This window comes from Montipora foliosa, chromosome 12 (genome assembly GCF_036669935.1).
Source record: "Montipora foliosa isolate CH-2021 chromosome 12, ASM3666993v2, whole genome shotgun sequence".
Classification (NCBI taxonomy): domain Eukaryota; kingdom Metazoa; phylum Cnidaria; class Anthozoa; order Scleractinia; family Acroporidae; genus Montipora; species Montipora foliosa.
Window position 1 is genome coordinate 27,840,526 of NC_090880.1, and position 22,416 is coordinate 27,862,941.

A 22,416-nucleotide genomic window follows, 5' to 3' on the forward strand; every position below is an offset into this window, starting at 1 on the left:
GTGGGTGGGTCAAGTGGGTAGGTGGGAAGGTAACTACCTAGTTATTTATGAGGTAATGAAGTGTTGTTGTTGGTGACCAGTGTATTAGGCAAGCCTTGGTTATTATGAGACCTTGGCAAGGTAGTATCATTGGGATTGGAATAGCCTTAGTAGAAACAATGAATGGCTCAAATTTGCTAAACCACACATGCTTGGACAAGAAGATTTTACTCTGCTTTCATATATTGAGATTGAAAAGGCTCATAAATGTGCATTGCTTCATCACGTTTATCACTGCTATTTGTGTTTTATTTGTTATGTGGACTCTTGGATAGGAGAAAATATAGAATAATAGAAGGATAGATTTGGAATAGAAGATAAGATCAAACTTGAAGTATAGAGATTAGAATTAGAAGAATAATGAGGAGAGGGAAGACAGAAGAGCACAGAGGTCTCTTCCTCCTTATTTATTTTTCTAGTTTATCATGGATTGAAAGCTTGAACAGCTGAACATCAGTTAAAAGCATGAATTCCTGTTTTTGACAGTAGGTCCTACTGAGTAAAATGTTGGAGTAAGTGTTGTCCAATGATGAAGAAGAAGCTTCTTCTAAAAGATATACCCAATTTAAGACTTGAGTGAACAAACCATACCTCATTTCAGACCAAAATGGTCAAAAGCGATATCCTATTTCATACCAAAACGGCTAAAAACCATACCCTTCGGGCCCGCACATACCTATATAGCCCACATAAGGAAGTACCCCTCCCCCCCCCCCCCTCCCCCAGAATCATCACACCCATTTTCACATTCATATAGCCATGTGATGCCAAAAAATCAGAAATATTTGTTCACATAGAAGTAATTTATAAAAATTAAAAAGTTAATAAGGTCAGACAGACTACATAGAAGTCGTAACAGTTGAAAATTTAGAAAACACCAAAACCATGAACAAGACAGATTTTTTTTTTCAATTTCTAACTATTAAGTTTTCCGCGAAAATCTTGCACAAGCGAATGATATTATGACACCATCTTCACATAATTTCATAATCTGTGAGATGCCAAAAAATCAGAAATTTGTGTTGACACACAGGCAGCTATGACTTGAATTAATGAATATTAATTTAATTCAAACAGAGAACATAGAAGGAAGTCGTAACAGTGGAACGAAAATTTCACAAAACTCGAAAACCATGAACAAGACATTTTTTCAACTTCTTACTGAATTAAGTTTCCCGCGAAAATGTTGCGCAAGCGGATGTTATTATGGCACAGGAAGAGAAATCGCACAATGAAAAACGTCAATTTTATGCCTTGATTTTCCTTATATGGAGGTGGACTAAACATTGACTGAAGGCTCAGTGGAGGAGGTACTGGCGCTGATAACCAATCACTGATGAAGACCCCCCATGGTCCCCTGGTGAGGAGGGTAAGTCGAGCGTCCTTGTGTTGTCGGCCATCGTGAGTTTCTCTTCAGTGTTTGGGTTTCCTTTGGATTTTTTGGGAGATCGTGGATTCGGATTGTTGAAACAAGCTTATTGGGGTCCGAGGACCGTGGATCGAGTTTTCTTATGGTGAGTTTGTCGCTGCTGCGTACAATTTTGTCCATGTTTACATTTAGCAGTGAAAATTTTCCACGGCTTGATTGAAAGGTCGTCGTTTTTTTCATCATATTCTTCTTAGGTTTTAGTTTATCCTTTAAGCTTGTAGGCCTGCTGCCTTCAAAGTTTGCGGCAGTTAGTTCTCAGTACAAGTATTCACCTTACTCCAGCTGTCAAAGTGAGCTGAGCTTTAATTTAAAGAAAATTCGTGCGATTCAATGTGATACACTTGTTTGAGGCATGGAATAATTGTATGTACATGCACTTGTGAGTGTTCTTATCATGAAAGTCTTGCAATGTTGCTGCCTGCTCTTGTAATAATACCTTATTTATGTTCATCATGCTTTGTATTCTTTAAAGGAAGTCGTGTTTTGTTTTGTAAGTGTGATAGAGCCAGATAAATTGCTAACATTAATTTGTAACTGAATGGGTTGACGAGTCCACTTGTCCTTCTTTGAGTCAGTTACTTGTCGACTTTCGAGGAGTAATATTCTAGGGGAAATATTCCTTAGTAAATTCAGTGACGTTCACACTATTGAAAGGGATTTCTCCCTGGTTTTTAGTGAGTTTTTAGAGCTCAAGGCAATGAACTATCACTTTGAGACAAGCAAGTTCCGTCAGCTGCTTGTTTTGGTCAATTCGTATTGTTTACGAATGTTCATTCGAAGATTTCTTGCGTGTTATGCTGTAGTCAGCTTTGTTGTTGATTAGAATTTGGCTTCAAGTCTTCTGTGAAATCTTCCATAAAGGCATGTAATTGCCAGTAATGTTTTACAGTAAAATTTTGGTGTATTGTGGACGAAGTAAAACTCCAGGACGTAATACGTTGCACGAACGTTTTCACCATAAGATTAACTGTTGTGGTGGAATGGATGTTTCTCTACAACATGGTTTCTACGGCTTCATTTTGCGTATGGAATCTATCTGAGCTTCTTCGTTCATGCTTTTGATTTGACCAGCATATTTGTAACCGCTGGTTTCCTGACTAGTCAACTTTAGAACTCGGAGATCTTGGGCTAATGTCATCTATAATTCAAAGCTAGTCTTTGCTCACGTCATTTAGTGCTCCACAAATCGTTCCTTTTCGTTCTTTCGTCCTTTTCCAGGCACAGTCTTCAGAAGAACCCCCATTTCTACCTGTAGGCACTGATGTAAGTGCCAAGTATCGCGGAGCTTTTTGCGAAGCCAACGTGAAAGTTGTGAAGAAGCTTGTCAAATGCAAGGTACGTAATGAAATTAATTGTCGTGGCTTTTTTGGACACGAGAAGATTGTTGTGTTACTGATTACATGTTGAATAAGATCGTGTTTCCTCTGCTTTCTCGCTCACCCTCAATTGACTTTCTTCCTTAAATTTTGCAGATTACAATTATTAAAACGAACACTTCGCTCACAGTTCATGATGATTGTGTGAAAGGTACTCTAAAGGTAAATGTTCCTTTCTTTGTGTAGATCAATGAATGTTCCAGCGATCTCTGCTTTTAACTTACTTGGTCATGCGATTGTTTCCAAAAAATTCTTCAATTCTCCTGTATCTCTTTTTCTGTGGATTTAAAGGTGGGAGCTACAGTTGAAGCCAAGACTCCAGATGGACAATTTATGGAGGGAATCATTACAAAACTCACTGATGCAAGCGTTTATACCGTCGGTAAACGTCAAATCTCATCTTGAACTCCGTTTCCTTTAAAGAATCGTAAAGTTTCGTAAGCTGAACTGAAAGATGATTCTCATTACGTTTCTGTTTACTTGTCTTTTTCAAGTTTTTGATGATGGCGATGAAAGAACATTGAGAAGAACGTCTTTGTGTTTAAAAGGAGAAAGACATTTCAACGAAAGTGAGGTGGGTGTTTGCAAGAAAATCTTATTCAGTTGTTGATTTGCATGGAGATGAATGAATGGACAACTAATAACAAAATCATGACAAGGATTTCTACTACTCTTTTTGCAGACTTTAGATCATCTTCCTCTCACTGATCCAGAGAATTTTGGGACTCCAGTTGTACAGGTAGCTAGAGAACTTGTTTTTCCCCTAAAAATCCTGAAACCCATATTGTCATCTTTGGAGAAGTTTTTCAAATCACTTGATCGTTTGGAAAGGTACCTTGCAGATGTTCCTCCGAGGAAAAATATTGTTACAATTTATATATGCCTTGTGATAAAGGATTTTAAAGTAACTGGCAAGTTTATTGTAAGGCATGCGGTTGTGCCAGGTTGAAAGCCTTATCTGACTACTGGCTATATCTATTATCAGTGATGGGAAGGTCCCAGAGACCTGGGAGAAAGAAGTAGAAAATGGCATCTAATGCTCACTTGATTGAGAATTGTGGGAAGTAAATTTTGTTGTCCCAGAACTCCAAATAAATCCCACCAAATCCCACCAACAGCAAACTCACTGAACAACCATGTTTAATTACTGCTTTTAAGTGTCTCGCCTGGAAAAAATGGTGACCTGGAGCGTAACTGATACACTCCTGGAACAATGAAGTCTTCCTAATTCACATACAGATCAATCAAACTTATCACACAATAGTAACAAAACTAAACTCAACAGAATGGTGTGTGTGTGTGTGTGTGAATACAGAAAATAAACTGTACAAGATACAAGTCAAAGTCTGAAAGCCAAAACATGAGTGCTTCATGCCTAATCAGTGGTGTCAGTGCACACCATGCATTCTTAAGAGATTCTTTGAGAAAATTAAGGCTTAAGTTTTCCCAGTCTTTTAATGCATGTAAGCAAACACATCTTCAAAATTTAACAAAAAGAAGGGAGATGATTTTTTCATTGTAGTGGCACTTGATGCTGGCAAATCTTTTTGTCTTGTTAACATGCCTCTTCCTGCTCTTGGCGCTGACTTGATGTATTAATTTTTGTTTTGTGTTATGATTGGCCTGCTTTATTGTACAATGTCAGTATCTGTTGTGATTGGCCATAATAATATCTTTGGTTTTATTTGTTTGACCTGCAGTAATTGAAAACCACTCTTTTCTAAATGTGGGACAATTAAATATGTGTATTTCTGCCTGGCTCTGTTTCTTCACCTCATGCAAATGTTCTTTTCTTTTTCACGTTCTAGGATGGAAAGAAAAGGAAAAAGAGAAGGCTAAGTCAAGCAGCCAGGTATTTACTCTTTTTTGGCTGATGATGAGAGGGAGACGTAGATGGCTGGTTGGTTTTACTGGTGATGGGTCAATGTGAGAAGAAGAGTGTTAGCTAGTGTTCGCTAATTTTTTGAATTCCAACTCAGACTCTTGCTCTCTACAAATAAAAACTGTTTTGTCAGAGTTGGTTGCAAATAGTGAGAAGAATATTAAACCAATCACAAATTTGCAACTTCAGGGAGTGAGTTACGTTTAAAGATAATGTAGCTCGCTCTCACTAGGGGTCGATTATTAAAACATAGTTTAGACAGTGTTTAACAAAACCGCGGTCTAAGCCATTTTCAATATTGCCAACAATCATATTTAAATATTGTCTGCTGCTGATGGTAACAAGGAGGTTTGCATTCCAAACTAGACAGCAATTTATCTACTTAAAATATACCGCTTATAAACAGATTTGGAGGTCCACTGATTGTCTTAAGCTGCGGCCTAAGTTAGACTTTGTTTAAATACGTGGAGGAAGGAAGAAGTTGAATTGCTGAACCCATTACGTTTTGAATGGTAGCTTAAGCGACTAACACCTGAAATGCCCTAGGATGTCCCCAGTTAACAAGTAAAATCGTCTGGTGCGAGATATTAAAATCTGTTAATTTTCACTCACAGGGGTCAATGGGTTAGAACACTAGTAACATAATCCCTTTGCAGAGCTACAATCTTGGGCAGAATAAAATGGAACAGAAATGCCCCTTCCCCCTAAATCAAGGATGAAGCCATGTGAAGGCCAAAATGCACCATTTTCCCATCACTGATTTTGGGGGGAGTGGTGGTCTCAATTTTCCATTTAATTTGTCCAAGATTGTAGGTTGTAACAGCTGCTCTTAAGAAATGCCAAGTCTAGTTTTGTTTCTAGTGACAGGCTGGGCAGTATTTAAGCATCATCAAGGGAGACACCCTTAATTTTTCAATTAATTTTGTCATGATGGTCCAAACTTGAATATAATTTTTTTCTTCAGTATGGATGACTCTGAGACCGAGAGAGATGATCAACCTGCTGCTGTTACTGTAGCTCCTTCAAAAAAGAAATGTCTGTTTGATGACAGTATTGTTGGGAAGGTAAAGATTTTGAAACAAAACTATTTTAGCAGAGCTGCGTGATGATGCGACTTAAAGAAAACGTTTCATTAAATCTGAAACCTTCTTTAGCCTCAAGAAAATTAATTTTAATTGAGATAAGTGAGATTATCCACTTAAACTAAATGAGTGGAAAGTGTTTTTGTCACACCTCTAGGTAACCAAAGGCTACAGTAATCTTTACTGCTTCCTCCTTTACTGGTGTTTTGTTGTGCCAGTTTGAATTGGCATATCTTTCATTTCATTCATACTTGTTTTTGTAGGTTGTGGTTGTGGAAAATAGGTCAAAGAGAAGAAACATGTGGTTTCCTGCATTGGTGGGTACATTGTTTAAGTTGTTCAGTGATTTAGCAATGACAACATACATGTAGGAAATAAAACAAATAATATTACAGTACTTAAAAATATTATAGAGTAGCACAGCTGTTGTAACTATTTTGTGGATGCTCCATCTTCCTTGCCTTGCGCACAACATCACATACATTTGTAGCTTGAACAAGTTGTGCTAGCAGTGGCGTGGAGAAGGCCATGGAGAAAAGCAACTTGTTAAGCTTCACCTGAGGGTGGGTTTTTTTTTGGGAAAATGCAAAGTGTCAAAAAGACCCAAAATCCAAAAAAGGATTATTTTCTGAGACAATGCAAACAAACAAACCAAGAGTTGCGTGCAATTTAAAAAAAAAAAATTAGCTGTTAATTGGTTTATTTGGGGGAAATTCTTCTATGAAAATTCAACCAGAAAAAAAAAATACCTTAGCGATCAATAAAAAGAATTGACGAAAATTATGCATGCTAAGGTACAAATTGATTACAGAGGGTTTTTTTTTTTGTAGTTTACTTTTTTAGCTGTAGGAAAGGTGCTAACAATAGTAAAGTGCTGTCAAGAAACTTTTAGTGTAATTTCTGGTGTGAAATGTGCAGGAAACCTACATTGTAACTATTTTCAACCTATGCCCGGATGTTGTTGATCGTATGGTAAATAGGGCGCGAGAAAAATGTTCGGGCGAACCTGTCATATACGGTGGCTGTTGTGTATTATTTCTGCATGGAAAACCACTTGTCAAAAATACTTTTTTCAAATCCATTCCCAAAAAAATGCTGGTGAATCTCAAAAATCTGAAATTGCATTTGATCCATTTTGGCTTTTGTGATCGCAGATTCTCCTCAAAAGTGCACCTTGCATTCTCTTGATTTCTCTTTGTGCTTTAGCTACACCACTTTGCATTTTGTGGACCATTTTGTGGAACCACTGGAAAACAGTCTCCTTCCTATCTCAAAGTTGTGTATTGTTACTCTGATAATGCTTAAACAGGTGGACCCTGCTTCTTTCTCTAGGGTGTAAATCCAAGCAAAAATGAGGTTGATTTGATAAAATCAAAGGAGAAGTGTCTTGTACGTTCATTTAAGGATGGAAAATAGTAAGTTCAAATGCCAGTGACGGTGTGCTTTAGTCTCATTTTAAGTAGCATTCAGTTACTCTGTTCTTGTGTGTATTTTCTCTGTGGCTTTTTTCACTGCTTGTTTTTTTTTTTTTTGCCAGTCATGTGATAAATATCAAGGATTCAAAAGACTTTTCAAAGGACCAAGATCCAGTACATAGTGTATTGAAAGGCGAGAACAGAAAGATAAGGGCAGGTTTGTTGTCATAAAAAAATATATTATTTTACCAGATTTGCAGAGCATTTATTTGACATGGTGGATCCATTCCTCCAACAAAAACTTTATTTCTCACACACAACTGGGAGCCATTAGCAAATGGCCATGCAGCCTGTCCTTTATTAACACAACCAAAACGTCATAAATACATCACATAACAGACCTTATTCAAAAAATCATGAACATTATTTACAAACTGAGTGGAATGTGATAAACACCCTAAAGCTACAAAGCTGCACAGAAAAGACTCAAGAGGGATGGGAGGGAGGGGTAGCCCAGGCAATGGCGGATTGCGAAAACAAACTGAGCCACCAACTAACCATGTGACCTGAAGACCCCCACACAATGGACCCCATTCTCCTATCTGTACATGTGAGAGAAACATTTTCCACTTTATTTGTTTCTCAGCTTGTGGAAAAAGTCCCTTTGTGGTTTTCAAAATTACAGAAAAGGTGTTTTGCTAATTAGCAAATATGTAATTGCGAGCGTGAAAGTATGATCAACAATCAGTAATTGACTTAATTAAGAACTCGAGTTTGAGAAAGACCATCGGATTTCGATCGCTCACCTTGCAACGCCAACCAATAAATGTTACAAGTTTGAAACCTTTGGTCTGTTGGCTTCGTTGATTCGGTTAATCGGTACAAGCCGATACAAAAGGCCTCTTAGCTGTGACATTTTGTTGGAGAGAGGAACAGAGTGTTACTCAGCCAGGCTCGAAATGAACTCTTTTGTTCATGTGCCAGCTGGTGACTAATGGGAAAAATTTTGGTCGCCAACTGATTTAATGAAGGGCTTGAAGCAAAAACCTAGTCAATGGCAATACTCGGTCGAGTTTTAGTGCTCAAAACTAGCCCAAATTTTGCAAGTTGACTGGAAATGAACTTAAGAACATTGCTGTGGTAATTTTTTATCCGATTTGAGATTTATTTTCGAGAAATAAGCTATGCAAGAATACTATAATTGGCTTCGCATTTGAAAACAATGGGATCAGCGAAGCAGCACTTACCTTTCACTGTTTGATTAAAATTTAGTAGCATAAACTACGTGTAATATAATTGCGTGTGTCGGTAGCTTAACCAAATGAGGGGCACAACGAAATACACAACAGGTAGGTGGTTTGAGCCACCGATCAGAGTTATTTATCTTATTTTTCGTGGATATCTCATGTAACTTGAATTTCACGAAGATCGATAAAATTACAGGAAAAAACAAGAAAAGAAAAAAAAGAGAAACAGCTCTGTGCAAACAAAAGAAAATTAGTAAGTCCACTCGGTGGCTCGAAACAGTGAGTCACAATTTCGAGACCTGCTCAAATGGCGGCACGCAGCCATGTCTAGGAATTAATGTAAAATGTAATGAGATGCACGTGTACTGATTTTGATAAGTGACAAGGGGTGTAACCTTGCTGTTCTCCGCTAACATCACTTGTTTAGAAATTATATGTATTTACAATAATAGAGATAACACTAGCCTTGTATTAGTTGTATTTTCACTTCAGGGTAATAGTTAGGGAGACACTTACAGTAGGTTTATTGAAGGTCTGTACATTTCATGTATTTCCAGACAAAAACGAAATTTAAGTTGATGACAAAGGAAAGTGGACTTTTCCAGGCAATTATCACAAACTGCATGCATCTGCTAAGTTGCAGTGAACATCTCCTAACTGGTGAGCAGTTCCCTCAGAATTTCAGTTCCTAATTATTTTGCTCTTCCTCTTTGTTTAGCTGTAGAAAGAGCTCTGACATACTTGGAGACTGGAAGAGTACCTGGCATCTGGGAAGAAAATACTTATGATGTGATTGTCCATGAAGACAGTGAGGAGGATTGCAAAAAGCTTCATTCTTCTGAAGACGAAAGCAGCAGCATCGATGAGGATGGAGAGAAAAAAGCCTTCAAGGAGAAGCTGTTTGCTTTCATGAAGGACAAAGGTTATTATGGCTGTCATCCATTTATACGACCTCCTTTGTAAAGAATCATTAATTAATTAATAGACCATTTGCAGACAGTTGTAGCCTTACCTGGTCTAAGAATAGAAGCTAGGGTGCCAATTACCTTGTTTTGATACAAACCTTTGAGCTTTTCTAATGTTAATGTGGACTAATTAGAATTACAACTGTCAACAATTTACACGATAAAAGCAGTGAGGTCTGTATCAATACACGTCACCAGCAGCCTTGCAACCATTCATAGGCTAGGTCACTGAGCAAACAACTGTAGGGATGAGAGAAGTGGAGCAATATGAGCCTTAAGAATTTTTAGCCAGGGAACTGGAACACTGTAGGGACCCATGGATTTGTTACTGTCCATTTGAATATTATATAATACTCAACTTCAGCTGAGGTAACAGTGGAGAGGAACATTGATTAAGGAAAATTAGTACCCTTAGAAATGACGTAGGAGAGCGGTTTCCATACACAGTGACGCTTCTTTTCAACCTTAATTAAATCTCCAGATGTTGTTCCAGGTAATTAAGTGTTGGTTTGCAGAATGAGGATTATTTTGTTTCAAGAAGGAAATTGGGGGTACCTGTAGTTAAATCAACCAGATAGATTGTGTAGTTAAAGTTGTCACTTTTCTTGTTGGGGGTTTTATAAACTTTGTTGTTACATCTGGATGGATGCTGTATTTATTTTTTTACATATGGAATGGCAAACTCAAAGCATCAGTGTCTTTGTCTACTCGCACCGGATATCTTAAATACCTATTTTTTGCTTAATTAATTTTGTACTTACTGAGTTGTGTTTCTTGTGGAGTTTGTGTACCTTTTAGAGACCTGTTGGTTAATGCTGCTTTTTGGAATGAAACTGTATTGACTTCAATTTTCATTAGGAACACCGATTACAAGACCTCCAGTTCTAGGAAATCAAGATCTAGATCTTCACAAGCTTTACAAGATAGTGCAAGAACACGGTGGAATGGAAAAGGTGACAAGGAGATAAATAAGGAAGATGGCAATTACTAGTTACTGTCTTTACTGGGCATTGTTTAACTAACAAAAGCACTAGTTCTTAGGTACATGTACATACTAAGTAGCTCTGATATAGGTGCATTTTGGAAATGCATTTCCAAAGGCACTTATGTTTGTGCCTTTTTTAACGTGTCAAAAACGTGTTAACGCAGACCTGTACTGTATGTTTGATCACGAAAACGTACCAAAATTTGTCCCCAGCTTTTTTAGTTCACAGTGGCCAATATTCCCACATGGTGATCAGTAGGCATGAAAAGCAGGGGTATTCTTGTAAAAGTCTTTTCTGTAGAAATTTTTAAAAAAATTAATATTTGAGATATCTATAAAAAAAAGATCAGCGTCTTGAAAATTGTGGCAGAAAGATTGCCCTCAGGTCAAACTTCTTTTTATTGCAGAAAAATTTTCACCAAGTTCAGGGTTCCAGTTAATTTTTTCAATTGGGGGGTCATTTATACCATTTGACGGGTCACCCAGACATTTTGTTGTAATATTTAACTGAATATTTACATTTCATCTGTCGGGTCATGAAGCCCTCTTTGTTGGGTTATTGACCCGAGACCCGACTCTTATCTGGAACACTGCGAGTTCTGTAGGAATCTATTGTTGACAAAATTACTGATCCTGTAAGGCACCTCACCTTTCTTGCATGTATGTGTAGCAATAATTTGTTAGTGTGTGTAAACAAGGGGAAGGATTCAAGGAGGGTCAATTTGCAATTGTGCAGTCCTTAATTAATTTGTTTTCCTCAACTGTTACTCATTAATTTTATGATGAATTATTGGATTTGTTTCAGGTGTCAAATGAGCCATCCCTGTGGCGAAAGATTTATCAGCAAATGGATATTGCTGTTGTGCCGCCCAGTGCATCACACCACATTAAAATGGCATACAAAAAGTAAGGTTTGTTGTACTTGCCAGAGTAGGTTTCAGTGGTGCTTCTAAACCAAAACTAAAGAAGTGTGCCAATGAAGTTTTGCAAATTTGTTCAAAGCAGTGTGTGAGTTCTTTAGTGTCTTACAGTGTTGATTAACCTTTCCTTATCCAAGAAGACTTGAAAGGCTAACCATTTGTAGATGAAATTACAGTGGTAGCACATTCTTTTCAGTTATTTTTCAAGACCCCAGGTGTTGCTCCGACAGGGGTTGTGGACCTGTAGTTCACAACCCCGGTCGCGGGTTATTAATCTCCTGCAGGAATGTCCAGTGCTCAACCAGCTGAGCCAACTGTCGTCAGATCTATCTATGGCACTGTAATCTTGAATGCCAAGGTTGTTATCTGTTATATTTTATACTGATCCCTCCTGAGTGGTCTTAGATGTCAACTTGACGGAACTAGTTTCAATCTCTGCTGTCTCGCATCTTTGTTTTTCATTCCTCTTTAGTCTGCTGAGGAGATATGTCTTCTTATTATTTACATGCACTGTCTCACAACACATTTGCATCTTGATGGATACATGTGGTATCTTAAAATAATTATGCACGTTATCTTTTTCCTGCCTTTATCCAGGTATCTTTATCCTTTTGAACTTTATGAGAAGAAAGAAAACAAGTCATCAGAACAGGAAGTTGCCGAACTCAACTCCAGTGACAAGAATGTCAAACCTGAGAGTCCAGAGAACCAGACAGATAGTAGTGACGAGAAACATTTGGAGTGCTTAGAGCCTTTACCAGAAATTGATGACGATCAGGAGGAGGTTGTAGTGAAGAAACCAGAATGTAAACAAAGCACACGGATCAAGGAAATGAAACGACAGCAAAGTCGTGAGTTTGACAATGGTGTCCTGAGTGACTCCCAAGCAAAAAGTCCCGAGGAGGATGTGTCTGTTGATGTAGTCAATAGTCCTGAGTCATTATCTGATGTGAGTGAACCACCGTCTTACAACAAGTGCGATATTCCAGTAGATGAATGCAGTTTTGAGGTTGGGGACAAAATACAAGTCAAGTATGGTCGCGGACGGAATCACCGTCTCTATGATGCTAAGGTACAAGATTTAAGTGGTCTTCACTTTAAGTGGTCTACCCTTCAAAGCTGACCCAAACTAACTGAAACACAATACGATAAACGAGTAATTACCAACATCAAAATTAAAAAATAATAATAATAATAATAATTATAATAATAATAATAATACTAAACCCATTCCTAAGCAAATTAAGCAAATTAATGTTCATTCAGATGAGTTTGTCCAAACATTTTCCTTGGACTCTCTATATACACTTTTAAATCATCATCATCATTGATCCGGGTTTATCCCCGTAAACCGGGGTGGCCTGATATACCCCACTTTGTCAGCAATCTTTCTAACTCCCACTCTCCATTTCGCTCGATTCGTGGCGTCCTTTTTCACTGTTGCTCTCCTTCCCTTAGTCTTTGTGTCCATTGAGTCACATGTTTCTTCATGCAGCAGATTTTTCCTAAGTACCCATTCACACCTCAAACGCCCTAGGACACCCTCCATTGACGAGTTAAATCGTCTGGCATTAGACAGAGTAAAATCTATTAAGACTCACTCTTCAGGGGTCAATTGGTTAAGTGTAACCTTTTATTTACAGTGTACATTATTATATTTTTAGATTATTCACATTGATCCAGAGGCAAGTGAAGGCACCATGTACTGTATTCACTATGCGGGTTGGAATAATAGGTACGTTTAGACAGTTATTCCAAATACATGTATAAGGAAAAACTGATTGATAGCGTTAAGGAAGGAGGGTTGTGCCCGAAGATTACAGCATCAAGTAGTCATTTGCCTAGTAGGGACTGGAAAGGGCTGATTAAGAATAAGTCTTGTTTTCAACTTGCCTCCTTTGTTTAAACCTTCGTTCTTGAGGTGCCCCAAAATGCACCCAGTTGATGAGTAAAATCGTTTGTTGTTAGACAGTAAAATTGCTGAAGTCACATTCCCAGGGGGTCATGGGTTAACACACTCTACTGTACTGCTTTCCGGGGACCACGGAAGGGGGAGGGGCTAGTAGGGTTATACATTGTAGCCCTTACGGCTACCACTTTTTTGCTTGGGTTGATATTTCAGTGCTTGATATGGCATAAATGTTGTATGATTTTACCTTTTGAAAGTAACAAATTTCGTCTTCCCTTACATTTGTGCTCACAAAGATTTTTAACCTTAGCACTTTAAAATGGTCTCGGCGGTCCCTGTTTTCTGGTATCTCCTCCAATTATAAATAGTTATTGTCCATGGTTTTATTTCTTCATAGATATGATGAATGGATCAAACCTGAAAAGATTGCTGGCTGGGGAACTAGGCAGACTCGAAATAGAACAGGAGGCATGGGAGGTGTTGGCAAAGCACAGGAAAGTAATGCAAAACCAACTCCAAAGCCCATTGCACGACCAACTGCTAAGCCTGCAGGCAGGCGCGCATCAAAGGCTGCTGCTACAGCACCTGTCAAGGAAGCCAGCACCAAACCGTTGCTGGCATCAAACGGTACAAAAAATTCTTTGAAGAGACCTTGCTCTCCATCCACAAGGTCAGGGTCCTTGTCACCATCTCTTGGGAAATCACCAAAAACAAGTTCTGGGAGAGGAACAAGTCGCACAAGGTCAGAGAGGAACTCAGTCTCTGATATGTCAAATGGAGTTGATGAAGGTATAAATGCTATTCTTTGTTTGGTTCCAGTCATTTTAAATTTTATTTTCTTTATTATTTTCAAGTACTCACTCAAGACTGAAAAAGGCAAATGATGTTAAGCTCTTCACAGTTGTTTTCAATCTTAAAGTGCCCCTGTGACCAAAAAATCAATTCATTTTTTTCTTTGGATTTCAAAACCATGTTAACAAAACACTAAGTGACCCACGTTTTAAGCCTTGATTTCAAAAAGACGCCTCTTTATTTTAACTGTAATTTTCCTATTTAATGGTCCGCCATTACTAACATTATGTTCTTGAGAGAGCTGGATCGAGGAGAAAATGACGTCAAAGGCTCACTAGTTTAAGAATGCAATACGTGTGTACGCCGCAGAATTAATATGCAGCACGGGGGTTTTGGGCTTTCAGACTTTTAAACTCACGCTTTGCATATATAATAAGCTGTGTTCACACGCTGAAATTTTAAGCTAGTGAGCCTCTGACGTCACTTTTCCCTGGATCCAACCGTCTGAGGTCCAATCGGTCAGTTTTGAACGTGAGTAATGGCGGACCGTGAAATCCAAAACTTACACTCAAAGTAAACAGCCTTTGGATAAAAATCAAAGCTCAAAATTTTGCCAGTCAGGTGTTAAGCAAACACACTTTCAAAATCTGAAGGAAAAAAGGAAGTGGTTTTTTTGATCACAGGGGCACTTTAAACTGTAACAAAACTGTCTCAGTTTTGACAGAAGCTTTCTTGTTTTGATTTACATGTATTGAACAAAATGCTTTTGTGTAAAAAAAAAAAAACTAAGGATTGTCAATAATAGTTTTCCCTCCATTCATTCATTGCAAGTACAAAGCTCATAAATTATATTGTATAAAAAGTCTTGCAAGACGTTGATTTTTAGTGGAAGTCTTGAATAGCCATTGGGCTTCTGCTTTCCTTGGATTTTTTGCAACTTTGAATGTGTTAGAGTAGGAAGCAATATCAGAGATGTATCCAGAGTGCGTCATGCATATGGTGTCCTGGGACGCACTCTTTTTTCTTTTGGACGCATGGAATATAGAACAAAGGGTCCAATTGGATGCAGAAAAACAAAAATCAAATGTTTATGCAAATAACAAAAGCCAGGAAAAACATGCGAACGGCATATTATTTCACAAGGAAATTGAACATTCCCATTTATCACTATGGAGAAATGATCAAGTTCCGTAAATTTCAAGGTAAGCTGTTTTTGCATTTTTGTAGTTGAACGATTTCATTTTGTCAATGATTATGTGCAGCATGAGGAGTTAAGTTCTTGTGTTTGAATTCTCACATGTTGCGTGACATGATCTGAGTCGTTTTTTGGGTGAGACAGTCGGTGACACTTTTGATCTGCCAATGATAATTAAACATTTCAGTCGAAGTTCAGTTTGTGGCATGCTTTCCAAGAAAATTTCAAGTATTGGTTTGTTTGTCATGAGTGAAATGACAGAGAATTCAATGGTGAAGTATGTTAAATTTTTGTTTTATGCGACCCTGTTGATGTTAATTCCAGGTGCACAAGCGTATTGGTTCTTGTTTTGCACGGAACTTGTCTGTTTTGCAAATCATGCAACTTCTTCGGAGTTAGTGTTAAAAATAAAGTGCTTAAAACATGAAACTTAAATGTATTCAATCGCTTGATTATTAACATTGGCCATGGTGAAGTCACGTGCCGATGATGAATTGTGTATTGATCGCTTATATTTGTTTTCTCTTTTGTTCCTAAATTACACCTCAAAGTGTTGTTAAAATAAATTATGCTCTTTTACGGAAAATTGAGATGCAGTTCTGTTTTTTTTCCTGGGGATGTCTTCATCATTTATCAACTGGAGCCAACAGTTCCTTCAGCGTACCGATTCCTCAAGATGTTTTCAGATGTGATTGATGGAGCTTTGACAGCCCATATACATTTTGATCGATGAATTAACGGGCATAACAGTTTCAAAAAAATTGATCATTTTTATTTTAAGAACATATTCGAGGGAGGGGTAAGACTTTCTTTTTGTGCAATGCAGTAATATGAAAGGGTACTGCAGCAGCAATTAAGAGGCAATAGATCATCAGAATATTAATTCTTGAATTTTAAGTAGCTGAACCCCCACAATTTTTGCAATGGGCCCCCAAATTTGGAAAGCTGGATACATCTCTGCGATGTCATCCTGCCATGCTAAATTTGCTGTTTTTAGGTAAAAACTAAATAAAATTTATCTAAATGCAACATTAAATTTTTGTCCCTTGAAAAGCGCTTTAGAATTGTAGTTGTTGGTATTTCTGGTATGAACCTTATAATTTATACTCATTAAAATGTTGACACTGCACAATGTTTAAATTAATACTCTAAATGTTGATTTACTGGGTTTTTCTTCCTTCCCAGTGAAAAGTCCTCCATTAAGAAGAAGGCAAAAGTCTGCAACCCCCGAACCTTCGTTAGAGGCACAAAGTAAATCGTTAGATGTTGTGAATCATGTCCACACCATTCCTGAGGCCATTCCAGAAGAACCGGACCACCAAAGAGAGGAAGAAAAAAGTAATTCTGCATCAAACAGTGATTCAGAGGAAAATGACAAGAAGGTAACCCCTTGTGAAAATGAAGTGGGCCATGAAAGTCTCGAGGCAGATCAAAAACCGGATCGTTGTTGTAGTGTGTTGAATGGAAAAAAGAAAGATAAACACAAAAGAACTATAAATGGCATAATAAAAAGTGTCAGATCCCCTGATACAGTTGGTAAAGATCTGGAGGACATGAAAGATGCATGTCCAGAACCAAAGAAAATTAAAATAGAACATGAAGTTACCATGCAAGATTCAGAAGTAGAACAGTGTATTAAAGAAAATATTATATTAGCAGCATCTCCAAGCCAGCCTATGCAGACACAAGGCACTCCAACTGCTATGGAAAGTGTTTCATCGAGTTCGTCTTCCTCAGAGGACACCAAATCTGAACAAAACACTGACTCTGTAGCATCGACGTCTTCACAATGTAGTAATGACAATGAAAAGGCTAGCGGCCCAGTAGACAATTCGAGCGGGAGAAATTCGGGCCAAAACCATTCAGAAAATGAGAAAAAGGATAAGGAGTGCAAACCAGAGAAGAAAAGCTCTGAACAACATCATAGGAAGCACAAGAAACGAAAGGAGAAAAAGAAGCATCGTCACGCATCTGGTAATGATAGCACTGGAAGCGATGCTCCAGGTAGTCCATTGTATAATCAATCTGGTGGAGTGTTTACATCGCCGCGCCGGCCCAGGATGTCTTTTGACATGGATCTAGGTAAGTCCACCACAGAACATAATACATGTAGGTGTATGTCAACATACTTTTTGCCAAAAGGATGCCCTCTTAATGTTAGGTTCCATTGTAGATGAAGGGAGCATGTTTTGGGCACATGATTATTATTTTTCCTGATTAATTGGTGCACATGGTGTTATCGGAAAAATAAGTGTGAAATGAGTCTTTAGATGTGCTGCCTACATGTACATACCTTGGGACAGGTCCAAAGGAAGTTAGCATTTTGTTAAAACAATGAACAGTATGGCTGAGCAAACAACTCCTGATCACTGAAACCCAATGATCTCTGATTATGGAGTCTGTAGTGTTGTTGCAAATTGAGGGTGTTCAACTCACATTAAGGACGGTGCCTACTAATTCAAAGGTGATTATGAAGGAAATGTAGATCTTAACAAGTGTTATTGAAATCCAAAAAGAAAATTGCGGGTAACCACACATTTTTCAAAGATAATTGATGAATAATATTTTGTAAAAAGCTTTAAAATACAAAGCAATGTATGGTGTTCTTTCTCAAATTGAAGCTTATCTCTCAAAAATGCATGGTTACCCCATGATTTCTTTTTGGATACCAATGGTACTTACTAAGATCTACTTTCTACGGATAGTTTTAAACCGCGCAAAAATGTCACTGTATTAGTAAGCATCACCGATAGGAAAACCAGAGTATCTCGAGATGCGCAGAACGTATGGGAAATAACAATAGTAGGCACCGTCCTTAAACTGTGTGTTTAATGTGAATTTTTTAAGGGGTTTACCTGTACTTAATGGAGAGGGACTCTAGTTAGTTGAGCATTGACTCATGTGCTTGGTGTTTGGAGTTGAGAAGACAAGCAACGTGCTGTTCATTAATTACTGTTTTGATTACATCTGCCCTGTGTGCAAAATAACTATCCCAAAAACATTTATTGGTTTATGGGTAAACCATAGAGCAATGCCTCATTTTCAAGCTAAGTAAATGAAAATAATATTCATGTTAAGGCTTTGAACAACATCCGTTTGATATTGTTGCACGATGTTGACTGCTAGGGTGGGCACATGGTTTCAACACATTTGATTCCACAAAGCTACATGAGAGGCCGGTATTCAGTCCCAGTCTTCAGCCGTGGTTGTTACTATGGATACGTCATTGAGAGTTCAATTAGTGCGCAAGGGCATACCCAACAATGTCAAAAATTTGCAATAACGAGATAAATGTTGAATGGTTGTTGAAGCAAAGTTTAAACGCTTTTAAACTCATTCAACATCAATTCCGCTTCAGTTTAACATAATTTCAACAGGGTTGAAAGGGGGGAGCAAAGGGTTTCAACATCGCTATTCATCAAAATCAAACGGTTGTTTAAGAAAATGACTTTTGTGAAGCCAGTTGCCCGAGCTTAACCCATTGACTCCCAGGGGTTCCCCATTGACGAGTAAAATTGTTTGGCGTTAGACAGAGTTAAACACTAAGTCTGGCCGGTTTAGGCCGGTTTGGACGTCAAAGTGTTAACTTATCCATAGAGAGCTAAAAAATTTAATGTTGCAACAAAGGACGTAGACAAAGAAGCAATTCACAAAGTATCACAAATACAATGTGTACTTGTCAGTTACTTACATTTAATGTAAATGATACACCTTCCAGTTACAAGATACTGGTATAGACTACCATAGCCTCCAGTTATGTGTGGTTCCTTTCAATTTTTAGAGGAAATTAAAGCAAAAGAGGATGGTGGCGAACGCATAAAATTACTCCAAGACAAGATAAATGAGATGAGGAAGGTTTATAGCTCTCTTAAAGCTGAAGTAGCCAGTATTGACAGGAAAAGAAAGAAGCTTAAAAAGAAAAGAGGTGAGTTTACCTTATTTAAAGAGCTTTTAATTCTCTCTTTGTACATCTGTATGACTTAGTGGGTCAGTAAATCTGGGTTTTCAATAAGAATGCAAGAAGGGGGCTAAATTTAAGGAGTGGGCTGAGAGAGGACCACAAATGCCGAAGGCACACACTTCTCGTGTGATCTGAGTCATGCTTTCTGGGAAGTTGTTGAAATTATGTTTGAATAATATCACTACAAAAATAATAGACTGTTGTTCAACTTTTGTTATTACCAGTATGCATTGTTTTGTGTTATGCAATATTTAGAATGCACCTAAATTCAAATATTTTTTGTTCTTAATATAAACCTCCCCATCCAGAGCAAACATATATCACCACAGTTACCCAGAATTTCGCTTTTTCGGTGCCATGCAAGTCACATAAACTTGGCAGAACTAACAGTAATTTGGACCCACACCATGATGTAAGAGGCACGGATCGATTCCTGATTATTTTATTCTTGGAGTTATTTTGATTTTTTTTACGTTGTGTCACATCGTGGTCATGGGTCTATAATTACTGCTACTTTTGATAACTTTGCCTAGCATCTGCTCTTAAGATAACACTGTTGATCCCTAGAGTGTGACATACATGTACAAAGTGTTAGGAGAGGTGTGAACGTGAGGAAAATACTTTTAACGTTCCTCTTCATTACTGTCATCAGCTTCATTGTGTTTATACGAATGGGCAATGACCCCTGTTGTGGGTCCTTTTATCCATTCAGAGCCCTTGAGAAAAGTTGAAATTTGTATTAATGAACCATGTCAACACTGAACTAGTTTTCATTTCCAAGTTACCTGTTGTTGTTTCTTCACAGAAGTTGCAGAAGCTGTAGAGACTCAAGATTTACAGAAGTCAATCCCATCATCGTCAGCGTCATCACAAAACATTCCTTCATCAAACATCCCTCCTGTGGAATGCAGATAGCGTGGGAAAGGTTGTAACATTAATGAACTTTAATAATTATTATATCACCCTATAATAATAATAATAATAATAATAATAATAATAATAAATTATTATTATTATTATTATTATTAGATCTGTCTGTAGAATTTAATAACTCCTGTTGGTACTGTAACCTCGGTACGGAAGCAATACCCTCATCTGGAATGCAGGGCTCGAAATTGCGACCAATACAGTCGCATTTGCGACTTAAATATCTATGGAAGTCGCAAATTTGCGACTTATTTTCACCTTTGCTCTTTTGAAACAAAAGGGTTAGCAGTTGCCGCTTTGCTGCCACTTTTGCTAAAATAAATAAAGAAATGACAAAATTATTTTGTTTCTAGCCATGAAGTTTCTTTCAATCTGAAGATTGCATAATATAGCTGTGATGTTACACGCACAATTCTATTCCGTCGATCATTCGCCATTTAACAGTGGTTTCTTTAAACACAAGTATTGCAGGCTCATATTTTGCTTTGCTAAACCGCTGACAACACAATGCAGCGTGACGACTTTGCGACTAAAATTTCCGAAATTATGACTAAATTTTCGTATCTTGTCTCAAAATTGCGACTGCATTTTTTCGTTAATTTCGAGCTCTGGAATGGTCCTTTTCTGTATTGAGTGAGTTGTCTTTGCTGGACAAGCTTTTGAATTTCCCATAAAAGTAATTTTTTTCTAATAAAATATGAACAGGAATACTTTCCCCAGTGATGCTGGAAGTCCATATTATTTCAAACTAAGATGACTATGGTTGTATTTAGTATATTTTCATGTGATGCAATATTCACCAAATAGTTTTCTTGTCTTAGGAAGAAGGGAAAGTAAGTTTATTTCTGTTGAGATCAAATTTAACCAGATCAGGAAGCTTTCATACTGATTGTGCAACTTTGACAACGCAGCAAGTCTTCTGCAACTTTTGATTTTACAAGGAAACATGTTTTCATTCAACTGTCATCATTTGAAAGAGCACAGAAGATACAAATTTATTTATTTAAAATGGTGAACATAGTTGAAAACGTGTAATAACAATATTACGCAATTAATGGAAATGTGTTTTTCAGTAAAATTATGTACAGTAAGTAACCTTTTTCAAACTTCTGCGCCTGTTCTTATTTTTAATCAGATTTATTTCATGATAACTTCTGAATCGTAAACAGTAGTAATGCTCCAACTTGAGTACATTATTCTATCTCCACCCTCTTGCTCAAAACAATTTTCTGCATGTATGCAGCATATAGATTATGAACATCTTGGTTTATACAAATGCAAAGATCCATACCTAGTTTCAGGTTACATAATTTCACCAACAGAGAGGACCAGATATTAAGCATCAAGATTATTTAATGTGGATTCCAAAATAATTATTATTGTAAAGTATTTGAAGAGATGAAAATAATTGGTTATCGTACCAACATTGTTTTATGTGTACATGTAATGAACAGGACAGCCGATAAGAAACGCTGGGGTCAACTTTTGTATTTTGTAAGATTGAAAAAAGGCGGCTGGCTTTTGGAGGATAATGCAGTTAGTCATTTTTGTCCCATGCTTGTCTTAAAGACAATATAAATTGGCCATTAGAAATATAGATATTTTACATAGCATCCTTTATGAGGAGTCTAATAGTGTTCTTGTTGTGTGGTCGTTTATCAGTGGTATTCAACCCTCTTGTGGAAGTGTAAAATTTTCTATTAGAGTAGCTGTTTTCTTTTCTGTCGGAACTTTTTTATTCTTGATTTGAGCCGAACTATGACAGACCAATGCTTAGAAATTCAAAGTGACACTTTTTTTCAGGTGATTTTTGTCTTTAAGGTTGAATTATTTAAGGTGGCTCCCTATCAGTCCCTCCCCCCTTCCCCCGTGCTGGTAACACAGCCCTGAAGGCGTGGTCTTCATTCCCCAATTTTGCAAATTGTGGTATGTGAGTGATCCCTTGAAAGGAAACTCAAATGGAGAGCTTGCTGGCAGGCTATGATAAGTTAAGGTCTTCTTGTCTTAACAGTGTCCCAAGTGAATCAGGGCTCATTTTTAGTCACCTGGCATCAATATATATAATTATTGTTTGTACAGTTGCTTTATATTGATTTGCTTTATAGAGTGTTTTCACGTGACGACAGCGGCCATGTTGGTGTTCCTAAAAAATGAAACGTGTGCCCAACCAATTCTCTGGGAATTGAGTTGTATTATCATGCAAACGTTTTTCTTTTGTTTCAGTAGACAAACAAGGTTACTGATCACGTGAGTGAAAACACTCTATACTAACTCTCTTCATTTTACTTGAGA

At 37.6% G+C, this 22,416-nt stretch overlaps 1 protein-coding gene across 1 annotated transcript; it reads left to right on the plus strand.

Moving 5' to 3' along the window:
- The first annotated feature begins 1,394 nt into the window (after positions 1 to 1,394).
- LOC137978697 (AT-rich interactive domain-containing protein 4B-like) lies at positions 1,395 to 20,261 on the plus strand. The gene is made up of 20 exons (XM_068825712.1): positions 1,395 to 1,553; positions 2,687 to 2,803; positions 2,941 to 3,006; positions 3,136 to 3,226; positions 3,339 to 3,418; positions 3,527 to 3,583; positions 4,653 to 4,696; positions 5,691 to 5,790; positions 6,072 to 6,125; positions 7,141 to 7,223; positions 7,346 to 7,440; positions 9,189 to 9,392; positions 10,294 to 10,388; positions 11,226 to 11,326; positions 11,938 to 12,412; positions 13,005 to 13,075; positions 13,647 to 14,038; positions 16,422 to 17,318; positions 19,018 to 19,161; positions 20,003 to 20,261. The coding sequence occupies exons 1-20, from the start codon at positions 1,551 to 1,553 to the stop codon at positions 20,110 to 20,112; spliced, it is 3,279 nt and encodes a 1,092-aa protein (XP_068681813.1). The 5' UTR covers positions 1,395 to 1,550; the 3' UTR covers positions 20,113 to 20,261.
- The last annotated feature ends 2,155 nt before the right edge of the window (positions 20,262 to 22,416 follow it).